The sequence below is a fragment of the Chelonoidis abingdonii genome, chromosome 3 (genome assembly GCF_003597395.2).
Source record: "Chelonoidis abingdonii isolate Lonesome George chromosome 3, CheloAbing_2.0, whole genome shotgun sequence".
In the NCBI taxonomy this organism is placed as follows: Eukaryota; Metazoa; Chordata; order Testudines; family Testudinidae; genus Chelonoidis; species Chelonoidis abingdonii.
The window spans coordinates 156,673,093-156,692,902 of record NC_133771.1 but is presented as its reverse complement, the minus strand read 5'-3'; the positions used below and the strand labels follow the sequence as shown (position 1 = coordinate 156,692,902).

At 39.1% G+C, this 19,810-nt stretch overlaps 1 protein-coding gene across 4 annotated transcripts in view; it reads left to right on the top strand.

The window, feature by feature from the left end:
* The window catches only part of BTBD9 (BTB domain containing 9), a 304,822-nt gene that overhangs the window by 168,252 nt on the left and 116,760 nt on the right, over positions 1 to 19,810 (top strand). For all 4 annotated transcript variants that reach the window (XM_075064264.1, XM_075064265.1, XM_075064266.1 and 1 more), the window contains exon 7: positions 18,518 to 18,627. In XM_075064264.1, coding sequence (XP_074920365.1) covers positions 18,518 to 18,627 — 110 coding nt within the window. The remainder of the gene's footprint in view (positions 1 to 18,517; positions 18,628 to 19,810) is intronic.

Below are 19,810 nucleotides of genomic sequence, written 5' to 3'. Positions count from 1 at the left end.
AAGAAACTGCTCTTGCTGAGGTAACTGGAAATGTATCTTGCAGGTTAGTATAGACCTACTGTTCATGTGAATTTATGGTATTCTTTTGCCATGCCACCATTATTATTTCCAGTAAAATACAATTTGATTTAAAAATAACTGGTCCTATGACACTTTCAAGCTTGAATCCAATGCACTATCTGTATCTGATGAATAACTCCTTAAATAATTTATTCCTTTTGTCATTTGTGTGCTGCTTTTTTCTGACCTGCAGTAATTACTAGCTAGTTCTTGAGTGTACTGGAAAAGTAATGTAGACTAGAAAACATGTACTGATTAACTGGAATAGACAACAGTAAAAACTATAGACAGGTAGCCAATGATTTTGCTAAGTGGTATAATGCCAAATTTGTTTCATAAGACACAGAAGTTCAAAACTATAGAAAGAATTAATTGTTATTTTCTTTTATATATGTTGAAGGACTTCTGGAAGTTTAAAGATAGGTTGCCTTATCTAAAAAGGATGCTTTTTAGGGCTTATAATGAGTATTGCCTTCATTTTATACAGTGTGTAATGTATACTTCCATATATATTTGAGTCCTTTGTTAATCCTTTTTTAAACTACTTGTGTTAAAAAAAGAAGTTAGATTTACCAAGTTTGGTTAATCTGGTTAGTATGTTGTTTTTTTTTAATAGATCATTTTGTGTTTTAAAAACCCAAACCTTCAGCGAGAGTTTAACCTGTAAGGCGCAAGTTCTACAAATGGGAAAGCAAGATCAGCATTTCCAGACACTGTAGCTCATTAAGTCTGAAATTATTTGTCTGTATTAAATTAATTTTGTGTATGTGTGTACACAAGCACTCAATTACTGTTTTTGTTTTCTTAGCATAGACAGTTTTGTGGAGGGATTATGAAAATACAGAGCTCTGGACATGAGTTCTTTATAAAATTAGAAAATAAGTAGGCAATATATTTTATGAACAGTTATATAACTCATACACATTCAATAAAGAGACAAGGTGGGTGAGGTAATATCATTTAGAGGACCAACTTATGTTGGTGAGAGAGACAAGCTTTTGACCCACACAGAGCTCTTCTTTAGGTCTCTCGCACCAACAGAAGTTGGTCCAATAAAAGTTTTAGCTCATCCACCTTGTGTATCCTGGGACCAACACAGCTACAACTACACAGAATACTGTAAATTAATGACATTTTTAAAAGTTTATAGAGATAAGGGTATAGGTTGTATTTAGTGGAAAGTCAGATTATTCTATCAAAGAGCATGTACTTAATTTTCAACTGTCTATTCTAAATTCTGGGTTTTGTATTTAAAGTCTGACTTCATAGGATGTGTTGGCTAAAGCTTTTTTTTTGGTCCAAGTCCATAGTAAGACTTGATCCATCTTTAGCTGGTACAGTTGATAACTGTAGTCACTTAACAGTATGGTACTGTTTCCTGAGATTTTATTGCCTACTCAATATAATTTGTGATAATCTGAGTCTTTTGCAGTCATAATACCGGCCAGTGTGAAGTGACGCCTAATTTTATAGAACCTAATACCAATTTCATCATTAAGATTGTATTCAAAACTAGGCTTAAAATAGGGTACAATCTCTTGGGTGTTTTATTTTGGGGGAGAGGGGGTTAGGAGGGATTGGGGTTTTTTTTTTTGGTCTGGTTGGTTCCTCTCCCTGCACCCTCTCTCCCCTCCAACACTAGCCAACCAATCGGTGTGAAATTTCACACAGTGTTATTTTTTGTACCCTTTGAATTTTTTGTAGGTTTAATTTAATTACTTTCATAATTTTAATGGGATTTTTTTAAAATTGGACTCTGGCTGAAATATGTCCTTGGCAATCCAACCTTTCATTTTGACTGATACCTTAAAAAAATGTCTAATTAGAAAAAATTTAGTGGAGAGGTGTTTCCTTAGTAGATCTGGTGCAACATGCTGGGGGGGAGGTGTTAATGTCTGAATTTTGGGTCATTTAAGCCATTATTTGTTGTAACTGAAAATGTATGTGCCAGCTGTTACAAGCAGAGAAATTTTATGTGCTGTATGCCATGCACATAAACTTCTTATGCATTAATTTTATTTGTAGTGTGCATACACTTTGTGTATGTGAAATTTGTGCTGGTGCACACATAAAACCTTCTAACTTATATATATCTTCTCTATGCATTTGTGTTAGATTTCATCCTATCATGGAGGTTTTATGTATAGCTTAGCTTTGAACCAGTGCTGAACCAGGATTCTGATTCAAGTACAGATTTGCTGGCATCAAAACCCCATTAGCCACTTACAAGATTTCTGCACCCAAATGGCAGAAGTCATATGAGATCAGCTGATATTACAGGACTTCTGCTTCTTTGATACACATCCAAAGGTTACCAGGAGAACAGGTCCATTCCATTTTGGGATCTCACCTGAAACTAAAATGCCAGAGACAGGTTCAGATCTGAGGATTTGAATGTCAACGCATATACTCTCAAACACAGTTTGGAAGTTCACATTTGAGCAAGTTGCATGATATGGGCTTCTTGCTTGTATTTGGCAGATTTATTCCTTTCTATTTAGAAAATTAGTCTAAAGTTAGAAATGAAGAATTATTTTAAAATTTTTACTTCCTTGCAAGCTCATCATTCTGACTTGAAAACGGAAAATTCACCCCTGTGTCACGTCACTCTGTGTCCCTTAACTATGCTTCTGTCGGTACAGATGCTCAGTTGTTTCAATATCTCCAGAATCATATCTGTTGCACAGCTTAGTGACAGTTAAATACAGTGTGTAGTCGCTTGTGCAACTACACACTGTATGTAACCATCACACAACTGCATCAATGTTTTCATTCCTTTAACTGATCCAGGCAAAAGCAGCACTATGAAGGGTTGGGGTAAACAGTTTAGTGAATCTACTAGGAGGAATGCATTAAGTTAATGAAACCACCTGTTACACTGCTGCTTGTATCTGAATCAGTTCCATAGATGAAAATATATTTGCTCCTGTGCAATGTTTGCAGGTTTAGATATGTTTTGCCTGCAAGTGTTAAATGCTTGAGTTTTATGTAAGCATTTTATGTGGTTCACTGCCATTCTGAACAATTTCATATCTTTGTAGCAGGGATTTCCAGTCAGGTAAAATGGACTTGGTGTATTTTTTCAGAAGATTTTCCGTTCCAAATGTACTGTTTTCACATTTGTTCTGGCTTCCATATCTTTTTACGGTATGATGTGCCCATTTTGCATGTTGTTTAAGGCTAGCCCCCCCCCCCATTCTTTTATCATTTTGCCGTGAGTCTGTTAGTTCAGCTGTGTGAGTTTGAAGGATTGTGCATTTGACAGCGTTGCCAAGAAAAAGAAGCGTAGATGATTGTGAATGACACTGTTTCCTTATCTAGTGAGAAACAAACACACAATGACCTTTAATGCCCCTGTCTGCTGGGCTGTACATGATATAAGCTGAAGAGCACCTCTGAAGCAGGAGCTTTGCAAGATAAAGAAGGTAATGATCAGAATGTGAATGCTACTTGTTTCTAAATAGTTATAAGGGATATGAGCTAGGTAGTCCTCGTAGTGGCATTCTTCCATAAATTGTCTCATGCGTGGAAAAGGAAACCCCAAATTTTTTATATGTATCAAATGTGTTTTTCTTTGGCATTAACCTACTTTGTCACAGGCAAGCAAAACTTTATCTGGTCTCTGTTCACTAGCTAGTAAGTTAGAAAGGATGTTGATGCAAGATATTCCTTATTCACACCTTCTCCACTTTTTAGATTGTCTTCTTGTTCACTGTTTTTAGGGGATTAGAATTTATGCCTAAGCAAAACTAGCATTGTTTATTGTTTATTGCTGCTGTTACAACTCTGTGGATTAAAGGTGATTTACAATAGGTACATTTTTGTGCTTTGGCACACATGTTCCAAGTACTGTTCTGAGGCAGCTGACTGAAGTGTGGCATTAGAAGTCCTCCAGGGTATCCACAGCTGAATTAATCTATAGTGTACTCAGCAGCAGCTGTTATGGGAATCAAATGGGTCAACTGTACAAATGAAAGCTGCAGAAGTAAAATGCAGTGCAGTTGTTTAGGAAAATATCAGAAGCATTTGTATCTGCAATAAAGCGTGTAAGTCATGTTAGTTGCATGTGCAGTTAATGACTTTTTGGGTGAGAGGTAAAAATTGAGGAGATTGTCCTCCTAGAGCTGACATGTATATCAGTCCATGTAGTCCATTCAGTTGTTTATGGATATGTATTCTACCAAGTGCCCAGCAGACCACTTTAATTGTTCTATGCAATTAAAATAAATACCTTATTTATTGTATTCATATTAACCTGAAACAAATGTTTTATTAACATAAGGAAAGTTTTAGCAGCAGACCTCCATGGCATTGCTGTCATGGCAATTGATGGGCAAAATGGAACATGACCAACTAGGAGCAGAGAAGTCTGAAAAAAATAAAAGCAAAACCTTTATAACTTATACGCAGCTAGAAGTATCCATTATTCTCAAACAGGATCAAACCGCAAAATTAAATGTTTTGTCAAATGGCAAAGATTTAGTGGTTCAGTACAGTTCCTTTCACTACAGGAACATCTTTTAAATGCCAAAGTGATAAGGGTTTCCTTTTATAAAGAAGTATTTTTTCTTTGTATTTGCGATGGAGTGGGAGTGTCAGTCGACAGGAGAACTAATGCAGTCCTTGAACTGTAGTTCTTTTCCCCTTTAACCACAGGAAGATTTATAGAAATTACGTGCTGTATGTAACTGCTGCATTTCTGACAGGAAGGCGAACAGTGTCTAATTTCATTGGGAAAACTGCCTGTAGTGTTTTTAGTGTCTGTACTCCTCGTTTGTGTGTCACTGCTCTGAAAGAGGGAGACGTGTCATTAAATTCACAGTTTGGCCTCAGGTTTTTTGACTGTACACTCCCTTCTTTACCATTCCTGTCTCGTAAACCAAATCGGTTATGCCCAAGTTTACATGACTCTAACACACAAGTACATAGTGTAAGGATTTTTCCCCCCTCTAGTTGGGAATCAGACCACATATTTCCACCTTTTCATGTTCTCTGTATGTATAAATATTTCCTGTCTGTGTGTTCCATTCTATGCATCCGAAGAAGTGAGCTGTAGCTCACGAAAGCTCATGCTGAAATAAATTTGTTAGTCTCTAAGGTGCCAGAAGTACTCCTGTTCTGTTTGCGGATACAGACTAACACGGCTGCTACTCTGAGACCTTTTAAAGGAACTTATGATTCAGGATGCACAAGTTAATCTATGCAAGGATCTCGTGTACAAAGAGAGAAACTTTTGTTAACCAGCGATACACATCATGCATGGGGAATGGCAGAAGAATGAATTTGCATGGATATAGGTGATGATTAATACATCTATTAATTTATGTTGATTTAAGCAGGATAAAAAATACTTGTCCCAGACTTCGGGCACCATGCATCAATTAAAAGTATAGTCTTCGTGTTTTTTGTAATCCAAAACTCTACAACAAATGCAAACACGTATCTGATAAGCTGGGGGAAGGCTACCCCATTTAAAGCTGAACCTATTTGTTGTTCTAAATACTTAAGTTGGTGAAAGTGTAAGTACACCTCTACCCCGATATAACGTGACCCAGTATAACACAATTCGATTATAATGTGGTAAAGCAGTGCTCTGGTGGGGCGGGGCTGCGCACTCCAGTGGATCAAGGCAAGTTTGATGTAACACAGTTTCACCTATAATGCAGTAAGATTTTTTGGCTCCCGAGGACAGCGTTATATCGGGGTAGAGGTATAATAATAATAAAAACCCCGAATACTGAACTTTTTACATTTTACTTTTAGTCTTCAGAATAGGTAAGATTGTTTCAAACATATTTTGAACAATAAAAAAAAATTAATATATTTCCACATGGATAGATTTGTTGTCCGTAGCAAAGAATGGATACAGAAAAGGGAGCAGTTATTGGTTCCTTACACTCCCGCCCCGATCATTCGTCACCTATTGTTTCCAAGCTCCACTGTGTTAGGATGGGTTACAAGTGCATCTTTTCAAGTCCTATAGAAAAAGAACTGTGACATTCTGTCATCATAACTTATGTTGTCAGTACCATATGTCTCAACTTCAGTTCTGATTATGTATGTCATGAGCAATCAAAATGTTACAAATGATCAAAATGTGAAACCTCTGTATTTTCTTGTCTTGCAGCATAGTTTATTAATGATAATGTTTTTAACTATAAAATGTGATTTAAAAAGATTTTAGAGAATTTAATTTTCCTTCTTAAAATGGAAATCTTTCTGAAACCTTAGCTATGGGTGCATTACCACACTATCATTGATACATTTCTGAACCATCTCTCCAGTGTTTAGGCAATTGTTTACAATTATTTACATGAAAGCAAATTTCTTCAGTGTGACTGGTTGAACAGTGTTCATGGGAGGCTTTTGAACCTATCTGCTTATTGAGTATAGCTGTGTATTTCTGGTATTTATCATTCAGACATAGTTAGTTTGTCCATTACCAAGATGTACCAGACATTCTGAATCCATTCTGCTTTGCTTGGAGGGAGATCATGTTTCCAGTGTCAGGCAATGACATTTTTTGCCATTTGGATCAAATGAAACATAGACTTTAATTTATACCCCTGAGCTGAAAATACGATTTGAAAAATCAGGGTGCTAGAGTAAATTGTTAAAGCTGAGCATTTAATGATTTTATATCTAGAATAAATTCTTACCACATGGAAGAATGCAAGATTAAGGCAGGAAACAGTGCTGCTTTTTAACCTAATGAGAAACTCAAGAGGAACAAAATACAAGATTTATTGGGAGAAAGACTGTGTTCTTATATTATTAATTCCTTATTGTAGTAATACCAGAGTAAGTACCTTTTGTGATAATAGTATTTAAATAATCTAACTATGAATATTAAGATAGAAATATATAACCATTAGCTGATGGAATAGGTTTTATTATAGATGATCACTAGTGTGAAATACTCTCAGCTATTATTCAAGATAAGATACATTCTTTGGTGTGTAATTATAACATGTGTTCCTATCCCTTATCAAATGAGAACACTGCAAACCATTTATTTTATGTTATATAGAATATTCTTGGTCATATTAAAGCTGCTGCTGCTATCTCAAACTCTTTAAAGTTGGTGGCATGATACTGTATGAGGTTCTCTTGCTTACTTGGTTGATATTTAAATAAAGGGCAAGAAAATGTGTCTGTTTTTTCCTTTCTTTGCCAGGTTTAACGAATGACATCGCTTGATAAATATTATACAGCACAAAATTAAAACACAATAAGGATTTTCATGCTTATGTGAAGCAGTATCTAATGTCAGTGTAATCTTTTTCTCTTATTTTAGTTTCTTTTACTTCCTTTCCCAGATTTCTTAAACCAGAAGAGCAGAATCTGTGGTTCTGATTATCCCAATTAGTAACGCTCTGTTGATTAGCCTAGAGAGGATTCTGTACAAGACTCATTTCTTGCCTACTGCCACATTCTTCCCACCGACAGAGTTGGATGTAGCTACAACATACCAATCTCCATTTGGCTTAGGGACAAGAGTTTCAAGGTGATTCACTGGACGTAGATCTTCAGCTTGGTAGTATGCTGCATTGCTCCCCCTCCATGAGCTAAATGGAAAATGCGACAATTTTGAATTGCATTTTAGTAGATACAGTTATTTTCACTTCAGGATTGCAGGTTATAAGATGACATTGCTGAGACTAAGTGTTTGATTAAATAGTGCACTGCAACCACATTGAAGCCATAATACTTCTGAACTCTACTTTGGGTGCTCAGTGAATACAGAACACTTAAATTATTACAGGCAGCCATTTTCATGAGTAACTTTCCTTATATTCCTTGTGTAAAGGGGTGTGTCAGTGTTTGCGAATTGGGAGAGAAACTGATTTGCAACATTGTACAAAATAACATGCACCTGTAATTCCCAAAGGAGAGGTTCAAGCTAATATGCAGAAATGTAACACAGCCCCCAGAGCTAAACATTCCTCCAGACTACAGGGGAGTTTACTACTGAGTGCAAAGCAGGGCAGACACACTTTTAGTCAGGGCCGCCCAGAGGGGGGGGGCAAGTGGGGCAATTTGCCCCAGGCCCCGGGCTCCGCAGGGGCCCCTAAGAGAACGGGTGAGGCTCCCGCCGCAGCCCGACCCCGCCTCCGCCCCTCACCCGGAGCCTCGGCAGATCCAGCAGCGTCCCTGAATAGCAGTGCCCTGTGGCTCCGGCAGGACTCCTGAGCGCCCAGCCCTCTCCCTTACCACGTGGCTTTGAGCAGGGGCGGAGCTCAGGAGCCCGTGGGAGCCACACTGCACTGCTGTTCAGGGACACTGCTGGATATGATGCACTGAGGCTCCGGGTGAGCGGGGTGCCAGGAACAGAATGGGTCGGGGATTCTAAGGGGGGTGGGCAGTTGGGGGCAGGAAGTAGGGGGGTCAGATAGGGGGCAGGGCTAGGCTGTTTGGGAGGCACAGCCTTCCCTACTCTAAAGCTCATCCAGCAGTTTGAGGCTTGCAGAAGAGCCAAGCTGTAAGCTTTTCCATTAGGGCTACCATCCGTTTTACTTCTCAAATGCCAAATTATAGTCTATATTCAATTTCAGTGCCATAGGGAGATTCATGTCAGGGGAGAGTAGCTTCATTAAAATTAGCCACTGGGGGAGGGATCACATGAGAAGAAGCAATATCCTACACCACCTACCTCTTTCCTGACCCTACCAAGGGAGACACCCCCTCCCCCTCCCCTGCATTCCCTGAGGCTTCAGAGGGTTATTCAGTGGTTCTCAAACTTTTTTGTTCTGGTGACCCCTTTCACATAGCAAACCTCTGAGTGTGACCGCCTCCCCCATATATTGAAAACACTTTTTTTATATATTTAACACTATTATAAATGCTGGAGGCAAAGTGGGGTTTGAGGTGGAGGCTGACAGGTCACAACCCCCAGTAATAACCTTGTGACTCCCTGCAGGGTCCCGACCCCCAGTTTGAGAAGCCCTGGGTTAATTTAATTTTAGCACCCGGTGTTCATTCACATGCATGTGCTATTTTGAGCATGTCAGTTTTCACAACATAGGCTCATCCCAGATTCTGGAACGAGCTCAAATGCTCAGTTTGTGGAGCATGTACATAAGCTATACTAAAGACAAACCCACAGTAACCGTCACCAGTTTGTGAGGGACCCCATGGAGTCAGTCTCTAGGAAACAGATAAATGCATGGAAGTTAAGTCCATTAATGGCTATTAGCCAGGATGGGTAACGAATGGTGTCCCTAGCCTCTGTTGTTTGGGAGGGTGGAGATGGATGGCAGGGGAGAGATCACTTGATCATTACCTGTTAGGTTCACTCCCTCTGGGGCACTTGGCATTGGCCATTGTCGGTAGACAGGATACTGGGCTGGATGGACCTTTGGTTTGACCCAGTATGGCTGTTCTTATGTTCTAACCTAAATGAACCCAAAGTTATGGAGACAGATATGAGTCAAGAAAGCCAGCAGAGAATCAGAAACCTGAAAAATCTCTGACTGGGTGGGCTCAGGCATTTGGTCACAAGCTGAGGTGGTTCAAAAGTTTTGGATTTTTTTAAGCAGAATTTTTTTAGTGTTTCTTTTAAACAATCAAACACAGCAAGCAGCAAATATTTGGCCACATGCTTCTGAAACCCCAAACCATATTCAGGTTTTGGCCAACTAATTTCAGCTTTTCAATTAAAAAAAAACACAACAAATTTTGAAGGAAAGCAGACATTGTCCGCAATTTTTTTTCCACTTTAAAAACCCCTAGTTTTCGATCCAAAAAAGTTTTGACGGAAAATATTTCTCTACCCTTTTAATGGCTTTAGTGCCTTTTAGCACTAGCTGATGCTGAGAACCAGCGATACCTTGTAAAGAAGTTTTCTCAAAACTGGGTTTGTGCCGAGATGTGGAAGGTTTATTTTTCCCAGGGTCGCCTCTCGCGGGGACCATGTGGGGCAATTTGCCCGAGCCCCGCAGGGGCCCCCACGAGAATACAGTATTGTAATTTTTTTTATGGAAGGGGCCCCCAAAATTGCTTTTCCCCAGGCCCCCTGAATCCTCTGGGCGGCCCTGCTTTTAGTCCCATGTTGACTTTATTTATAACCTTTGCATTAGTACTTGCATGTTGGACTCACAAAGAGATGCCTCTAGTCTACGCCTCGCAGTGCTTAGATCAGGGGGTCTTAAGATTTTCTAGGAGCTGTACGAGTGCCCACTGCTTTCCATTCACTTGTGTACAATCTGAACTGGAATCAAGTATGAGCTGCTCCAAACCACAGTCTTCATCCCAGATAAGCAAAGCTATATTTGATGTTAGACCTTAAACTAATGAATAGAGGAGGTAGGGACTGGAGGTACAAAAGGGCACACCACAGATAGAAGCTTTTTGTTAAGGGAGGGAAGGTGCAGTCTCTACTGTGGCTGCTAGAAGTATAAATACATGTATTTTTGGATGACTGACCTCTGATTTAGATACTCCCAACTTTCACTTTGTTCTGCCTCTCATAATTTAAACTAGCCTGAAAGTTCAAGTACTCTCCAACCTTTTCCTGGTTGTCTACTCTGAACTGTATTCCTTTCCTGCCCTAATCTTCATGTGTGCACCGAACCCAGTTATTGTGTAGAATTAGTTAAAGAAGAGGAAGACGAAGATGGAATTCTGGATAGCTAGGTAAGGATTTATGCCTTTAGCATTCATTTGCATCAGAGGCGGTCAGTTTGTTGCGTATGTATCTTTCCTATCCTTATTTAAGTTTTAATTATCTTCCATCTGGCTAAGCTCTTGTAGAGGACCTTAGAGATACTAAGGAACATCCATTCTATTTTTCCAGCAGTGTACCTCTACAGACTTGATAAAGTCAGTTGTCTGCAGTGCCCTTATTATCAGCTTAAATCTTAGCCTCCTGTGTATTTGAGAAATGACATTGAAAGGGGAAGAGAAACAAGTAAAACCTCCAGCTTTCATTCAAAAATAATTGTCCAGAAAGTGTGGTATCTGTTGTCATTGTTTCTGTGCCATGACCTAGAACAGAAAGCTTTGAAAAAATTCATTCTTTTTACTGTAAATTGTCTAATAAGAATAAATGTAGACCATTTTATAGATTGCTGTAAGTTACCTATGGGTTTATTCCAGGGGTAAATGGATGATGAGACTTAGGTTTTGATGAAGGCTTGGGACCTGGCATGAATTTTGCATCTCAGGTGCTGAGCTGTATAGACTGGCTATATTTCAGTGGGGATGCTATTGATCTTTTATGGAGATGATAAAAAGCGACAAAGAGTCCTGTGTGGTACCTTATAGACTAACGGATGTATTGGAGCATAAGCAGACCAATTCTTGCCTGCATATTTATACCCGCCTCTGGAAATTTGCACTACATGCATGTGACGAAGTGAGTATTCACCCACAAAAGCTTATGCTCCAATACGTCTGTTAGTCTGTAAGGTGCCACAGGACTCTTTGTCGCGTTTTACAGATCCAGACTAAAACAGCGACCCCATTGATATGGACATGGTGTTTTTCATGTAGCACCTCCTACTGGCCAAGTTACAAAACATTCTTTCCGTTTGGTCAGTTCGACTGGTAAAGGATTAATGATGTATTTATCTATAAGGAGGAAGTTATTTTTAAATACGTCATACATTTTGTGAATTTTACATTTTAAATTTCTTGAGATTACAGTGAATGTTAAAGGTGAATAATTAAATCCGTACTAGTATAGGTATTGTATTCACAAGATGGGTGAGTGCAGTGGTAAGATTATGCATTGAAGGTAATATACTTTAATAACTTTCTTTTATCTATCTCTTTACATTTTGAAATATTCTCAAATGCATTCCAAATTTTGTACATATTCTGGAGGCACTGCTTGTGACTCCATAGTTAAGGTTGAGTTCTGTTTTGCATTTAAAGCAGAGATTCAGCTTCTTTATGTGTGAAAAATATTCTCTGTGTGTGTATTTTTCATATATAATGATACTCTGTGTGTGTGTGTGTATATATATATATATAAAATATGACACACCGTATTTTTCATACAAAAACAAACACTATTTCATACTGAAATAAAAAGTTTCCAAACTTTTCATTTGGTTAAAATTAATTTAAATCCTGCACATAGGCTATATTTGAAGAAATTTAATTGTAATTAAGCTATGTTATTGATGATTTTTTATCTCAGTGCTTTTAAGTAAGCTACAGAAAGGGTAAAGTGAACAGCTTAAATAGCATTTAAGTGCGATCTTTGTGACATGAGAGGTAGCCCAACCAATCACCACCCTTCATCTTCAGCTAATTTGCACAGAGCAGTTCTCTTGGTTGTAATTAGTAAGTGGTCTGAGGGAGACTGGACAGATGAGAAGAGTTCTTACTTGTAAATTACTTGCCAACTGTCATTGCTCTTTAAAGATTCCTTCACCACATGGTAACTTGGGCATCAGTGCGGGGAGATTCCCCAGGGCCCCGCTAGTTTGGCTCCACTGCCAGCACAAATGAGCCAGGAGAGCAGGGAGACATTACCCCTTAAAGCACAGAGACATTAGACCCCAGGGATGAGGCACTGAGCAACCTTCCTTTCACACAGCATCAGTGTCTGTAATGCAGCTCTCTAAAACATTTAGTCAGTTGCAAATTAAGGGCCAGATTCACCAGTAGATTTCAGTAGCTTTGTGTCTCTCTAGAGATGCGAAGCAGCTATAAACCCAGCTTAATTAGTTTGGTTGCTTTGCAGTGCTCTGGTATACCAATTAATTTGCCCTTTGAAAGTTAAAATTTTAAAAAATGATTCAAGGTTGATACTATATGTCATCAATCTATTAGAAATATTGTATAGAAATATTATCTTTGGTATCTTATTTAGGGTTCATGTATGAAACTTAATAACTTAAAGAAGAAACAACAAGGAAATTCAGGCAAAATTGTGATGAAATGGAGTTACCCTTGAAAGTTAATGCTAGAAACTTAAGGGTGAAAAAATATTACAGAAATGTTGCAATTATCCCAAAACCAGGTATTTCAAACCCAGAAACTTCAGATCTAAAATTACACTTAAAAGAAATCTAGACATGTTAAGGTATGGAAATGCAAAGTTAAGGCATCCAACAAACCTTAACTTTGCCCTGTAAATACATCAGGAGGTAAATATATATGTATTGAGGGAGAACAATCTTTAAAAATCAGTTTAATCTGGAATAAAAAACTAAAATGTTCATTGCATGGCATCACTAGGAGGCAGTAAAGGTTGTTTGGATGCCACAACTCTCCCTTTTTATACCTTTTAATATGCTTGAATTTATTTTCAATGCAGCTGTATCTCTGAATTTCCTGGGGTTCTAATGCTTGGTTTTTTGAGATAATGGCAACATCTCTATAATGTATTTTACCCTTAAGTTACTTTTATATATCCTCAACCTTACCGCCATTTCAGCATAGTTTTGTCTTAGAATATATATACACTATATACACTATATATGGTGTAGAATGCAGTGACTATTTAATAGTGCACACCATCAGTACTGAACTGTGTAGGAGAGGAAGTGAAGAAAAATACCATATCCAGCTGAAACTGTTGGGGGAATTTAAGGAGGTAAAATTTACTTGCCTGTGTTGGAATTTGATCATGATGCACAAGTTAACACCCTTTCTCTTGGAATATTTCCACGGGAGCTTTTAATAATTGTAGGCAGTCAAAACATTGTTTTTTACAGTTTATAGTAAAGATAGCACCTCCCTTAAGCAATGTGCTAATAGCCAGACAACGTGGGGGCTTGCTCAGTACTGACTCAGAAGGAAGAATGTTGCGTACTAAATCAGCTGTTTCATGTCCTGCAACCTGGGCTTTTCTTTGGAAGCATCCCATCCAAATGCTGATCTGGTTCCTGTTAGCTGGTAAGAACTAGCACAGCATGATACATTAGTTATTGCTAACCCCAAACGTTACAAAATCATGAGTCATACCCTGCAAAAAAACTCAGAATATTAGCCCCAAAATCATGAAATTGAAATAAAAATAAAAATAAAATAATGTTTTTGGCCTGTCTTCTTATTTCTGAACTCCCTGCCAAACCCCAATATGTGTCTGACAGTTACAGTGTTGTCAGCTGTTGCAACTTGACTGTGAGTTATGCAGTGTGTACCCTCCATGCAGGAGCTTTTACAAGGACTCAGCTGAGATTAGGGGCCCTCTTGCTTGGCACTATACGAGCACAGTTTAATGTTAAATGTAGGGGTGAGTTTGTGATGTGGGAGCTGGAACTGAAACCCACCAATCTCATGTAAGTGGTACCAAACATCTATAGATGGGAACAGTTTTTAATCCCTATTGAACTGAGCAGGATTCAAATTGACAAACTGAAAGGGTAGGGAGCTTTAGTAAGGCCCTTCATTTTGGATTTTTATGGTATTTTTTTTCAAAATGTCCTGGAAATTTATCCGTGTTTATTCTAAATTTTAAAAACAAAGAAAGTAAGTAATCTAAAACAAAGGCAATGGGCAGAGGAGGAGTGCCTGGGGAGGAGGTTACTGATGTGGTTGTTGTCGGGTGGTCTCAGCTGCCAGGAATGGGCTCCCTGCTCTTCTTGCTCCCTCACTACACAGAGGAAGCAGAGTGGGTTGTGCTGAAGGACCAGGAGCATTGACCGTCCTGCCACAGATCACAGGGTCCCATCTTCAGCTCCCTATGCACAGAGTCCTTGCTGGCTTCCTGCACAGAGTAGGCTAACTGCCAATTGATGGCTGCTGCACCTGCACCACTGGAGAGCGAGATGGGCAGAGAGCCTAGTCTGGCAGTAGAGACCACCCACAGAGAGCCCATCTGCTTCCTCTGCCAAACAGCGCCCACTCCTGACCCCAGCCCTTCAGTGTGGCCCTGGGAAGTGGACAGGGCTGTGCCAAAGGGCTGAGATCAGCAGCGGGGTCAGTCTATGGGTGGACGAACAGTACTTATGGAGTGCAGCCTTCCGTTACCCTCCTGACCCTGGCCCCTCAGCGTAGCCATGTGTGTTTCCTCCACAGAATATTTATGGGTCCCCAAAAAGCCAAAATTTGGGTGAAAAATCAGTAAAACCTGAATATTGTCTTTTTCAAAACCCAGAATTTTTTTCAAGAAAATCAGTAAATACCAACAGTGAAGAGCTTTGTTCATTAGCAATGCCCTGAGACATTCAGTCCCCCGTAAGTTTTAATGTTACACTTTAGATAATAACGCTTGCCTTCTGAAAGATAGGTTTATTATAAGTTCTGAAATTTTTGGAGTTTGAATGGGCAGGTTCTTCCCCTCTCTGGATTCACCAGCAAAATCTCTTGCCCCTGGTTCTCAATCTGAAAGACTCTACAGAAGAGTATCACACCCTATCCTTAAAAGGGAAAGATACAAACACCAGAAATACAACAATAATACAACAACCAAATTCAGTTCTAAATACAGTGTTTTGCAATATAAAATCATGCCAACAGTTTCTCCAGGGTTGTTTCATTAACTTTTCACCCCACATGGGTCATAAGCAGGGTTTGATAACTTTCAGATTCACAGTACTGACCTTTCCTACTACACCGGTACTTTAGAAGTAACTGGTGGAAGAAAAGAGCATGCTGTTGTTCTCTATGTGGACCAGCCTGTACAGGGAGACAACACACACTTTGCAAGCAGGGGCAGCTCTATGTATTTTGCCGCCCCAAGCACGGCAGTCAGGCAGCTTTCGGTGGCACGCATGCAGGAGGTCCACTGGTAATGCGGATTTGATAGCATGGCTGCGGGAGGTCCACTGGTCCCACACCTTCGGCGTACCCACCACCAAATTACCGCTGAAGCCGCGGGACCGGTGGACCTCCCGCAGGCATGCCGCCAAAGGCAGCCTGACTGCCACCCTCACGGCAACTGGCACGCTGCCCCCCCCGCGGCTTGCTGCCCCAGGCACGCGCTTGGTGCGCTGGTGCCTGGAGCCGCCCCTGTTTGCAAGTATTTTTGAGACTGTAGTAAAATTCTGAGCATCAATATTTTGGTTACTGGCTCTGGCTGTGGGAGCAGTGTGATCTGAGAGTTATTGTCAGCAAAGTCAAATGTAACAATGCCTCAGGGTAATCTGAGAGGACCGGACCTCGGATTGCTAGATGTAAAAGCATGAACATCTAAAGAACTAGAGCTCTTTGTGTAGAAGCAAGCAGCAGTCATATGCTTTTACATAAGATCTAGCCACTTCAGGGTGAAGCCGAGCCACACTGTGTTAGCATTAAGAGTGGTTCAACAAAAAAAACTTCAGAAACAGACTCCAATGAGAAACTGCAGAACTGGAATTAATTTGCAAAATGGACACCATTAAATTAGGCTTGAATAAAGACTGGGAGTGGATGAGTCATTACACAAACTAAAAACTATTTCCCCATACTAATTTCCCCCCTACTGTTACTCACACCTTCTTGTCAACTGTTTGAAATGGGCCATCCTGATTATCTCTACAAAAGTTTTTCCGCCCCCCTGCTGATAATAGCCTACCTTAATCGATTAGTCTCATTGGAGTTGGTATGGCAACCCTCATTTTTCATGTCCTCTGTGTGTATATCTTCCTACTGTATTTTCCACTGGATGCATCTGATGAAGTGGGCTTTAGTCCACAAAAGCTTATGCTCAAATAAATTCGTTAGTCTTTAAGGTGCCACAAGTACTCCTCGTTCTTTTTGCTGTGTTAGCATAGTTCACTAAGCTCCTGATTTGATTTATTTCTTCTGAAACGCTGTGTGGCAAAGTGTATAATATTTGGCTCTGTTATGTTCTGTTCCCAGCCTGAAATGACCTGTGTGTACACTCAGGTATATATCTGTGAAATGGGTGAATGATAGTTAACCCCAACATAGTGGCATGAAGTCTTGATTCATTATAAGGTTTGTGAAGGCTTCAGAAATACTTACAGCAGTCAGTAAAAGAACTGGGACTAGGACTTTGGTCTCTAGGCAAGCAGGATCATTTTGAAGTAAGTGACCACTTTGAAACAGTCAGCCGATAAAGTAAGTAAATGTATTTGCTGCCTGCCTAAAGATAGACTAAAATTCTGTCTGCAACATAAAATCACAATGTTAGGAAATTTATTTTAAAAGTTGATCTTTCAAACCTTTGTGGATGGAGTAAAAATTTCGTAAAATGCTTATTTAAAATCATTTTAAAGAATACTGATCTGCTTACACTAATGAAAAATACATATTAGTTGAAACATTTATCAATAGTGATTTTTAAGAATTGTTCCTCTAACACAATCATTTTGGTATGTAGATGGGACCTAAATAAAACGAGAAGGGAAAATAGCTCTAAGTACAAAAAGCTTTCTTAGTTAAGAGCTAAAAAGAAATAATCATTTACTTTACCTAGTTAACTTGGAGTGATGAAGAACATGAGACAAATTTACTGTATTAGTGAGCAGCCATTAGATTAGAACTAAAATTACATTAGATAAATGAAAGGTTATTTTACACAGCAGAGGGGAAGATATTGCTAAAGTCTTACAGATTCTACTTTCTCTTAATTGAAATCTGTTCATTTAATATGCACCTTCTTTCAGTGCAGATAATTCATAATTGGAGAAATGCTATCATCTATTCAAGTCATTTTCGTGGTTGTTTTTTTAGATCCACCAAGAAAGCGTATAGTATCCCATTTGGGATTTTCCAGAACTCATAATAATGACTTCAGCTGTTCATTAACCTCTGAACTGTCAGATCCCTTTGGAAAATGAAGGGAGCAGATTGATTCAAGGTTAATACTTGTTTGTAGAAGGTGAAGCCTCCAAGGTAATGCAAAGGGTAGATAGGCCACTTTGTTCAAGAGCCGCTGCCTGTGACTTTGCGTTAGCGTTCAGAAGTTCAAACTATGCAATCACGAGTGAAACCCAGGGGTAGTTTTGTCTAACAAAGCCTGACTATTCAAATAACTTTTCTGTAATTAATAAAAGGAAGTTGGTGTCTGATGTGTCAAGAGTTAATTTAGCAATATGGAATTAGAAGCAACATTATAGTAAAAGAGACTTTATGGCTTCTGTAGAGAAGCAACATTGATTCATTGAGTTTGTTTTTAGTGTATGAAAACTTTCATGGTAGTGGAAAGTTGTTGATCAGTCTCCATAACCATTAGTAGAATCAGGAAGCTATTTGTAGTTCTCAAATGTGTTTGTATTATGGACAAACAGTTGTATGAACAGCCAATGTTTGAGGTGGATAATGTCTTCTTTGATTTTCTTGATAAATCTAATCCAAATCCTGTAAAATTCTGATAAATTTCACAGCTCTTAAATTTGCTATAATTCTCCTAAGTTCTGTTGGAGCCAGCACTTCTGAGTAGGTGCAATATCTGTAGTTAAATCCATAATCTTCTTTACAATTCTCTGGTTCTTGTGGCTGGGCAAAATATTTTGCTAGGGCAAGAGCACTGACAGCGTCCTAATGAATCATTGGTAACTTGGGAAGGGGTTCTTCCTTGTCTTTAACTTGCTTTTCCTCTCTTTTCGCTTAGGTACATCCGAATAGTTGGCACCCACAACACGGTGAACAAAGTTTTCCATATTGTGGCATTTGAATGCATGTTTACCAACAAAACCTTCACTCTTGAGAAAGGTCTTATAGGTAAGAAATACAACTGTTTTTTAATTCTATAGTTATCTCTACTGTCTATAAATTACTAAAGACATTTTTGTTCTCAGTCATTTCAGGTTTATTGCCTGAACTCACCTTGTCTTTGCAAGCCTAGGGTTCCACTCATACCAGTAGAAGCAAAGCCCATTTGTTTGTAAGAATATTCCTGTGCTGGCTTCCATTGTAGGTTGGCTAAATGACTTTAAAGATGTGTCTGCACTACAGAGCCTATGGTGTCATAGCAGTGCCTTCATAGCCACCTAGAGTAGACACAGCATACATTAACAGAAGGAATTTTTCTGCTAATATAGAAATATGACGTTTGCAAAGAACTTTGTCTGTGCTTACAGAAGCACTTTTCTGGCTGTGTCTACGCTGAGAGTTTTGTCGCCATAATTATGTCAGTCGGGCTGTGTTTTTTTCATACCTCTGCCCAGCATAGCTATGCTCACTCAAATTTTGAGTATAGGGCAAGCCTAAAAGATTTACTGTGACTGTCTGCTGGGATTCTCAGCATTGTGAGTTACTATGTTAGCCCTCTCAAGCCTCAGCACATGCTACAGCTAAGCTGTGTAACAACTCCCTGACACACCAGCTTGTCTGCCTTGCCAACAAATTCTTCAGGACTCTGCCAGTCCAAACTTTACCTTGCAGGTAACAAATTCTGAATTCTTCAGAGCCCCAAATTATGAATTCTTCGGAGATGTGTCTCTGCAGTGTCCAGCCCTCTCACTGGACACTTAATGAAGTTAGTTATGTTGCTCCTTTAAAGAGATAATATACTGTAGCTCATTAATTTAACTGGGGTTTGACAAATGCTCTTATTTCAATCACAGCACTGATTTGGTTTATAGTAAAATAAAACAAGTTTATTTTAACAATAGAACATAAGATTAAATGATACCTAGTGTAAGGAAAAAGAGAGAAAGAGTTACAAGGAAACAAAACTAAAAATACTTTTCTACCACTAAACTTACTTTCAGCAAGTTACAATCTTTGCCTAAGCAGGTTTCTCACCTAAACTCAGTTCCCAGAGACTTCAACCCCCTTTGGCTGAAGAATTCAACATTCCGTGATTTCAGGAACCCTGGCCCCTTTAATCCCCCAAGTGATGGATACCACAATGGCTTTCTGTTTCTGCTTATACCTTCCAAAGTTCATTGACCCGGTTACA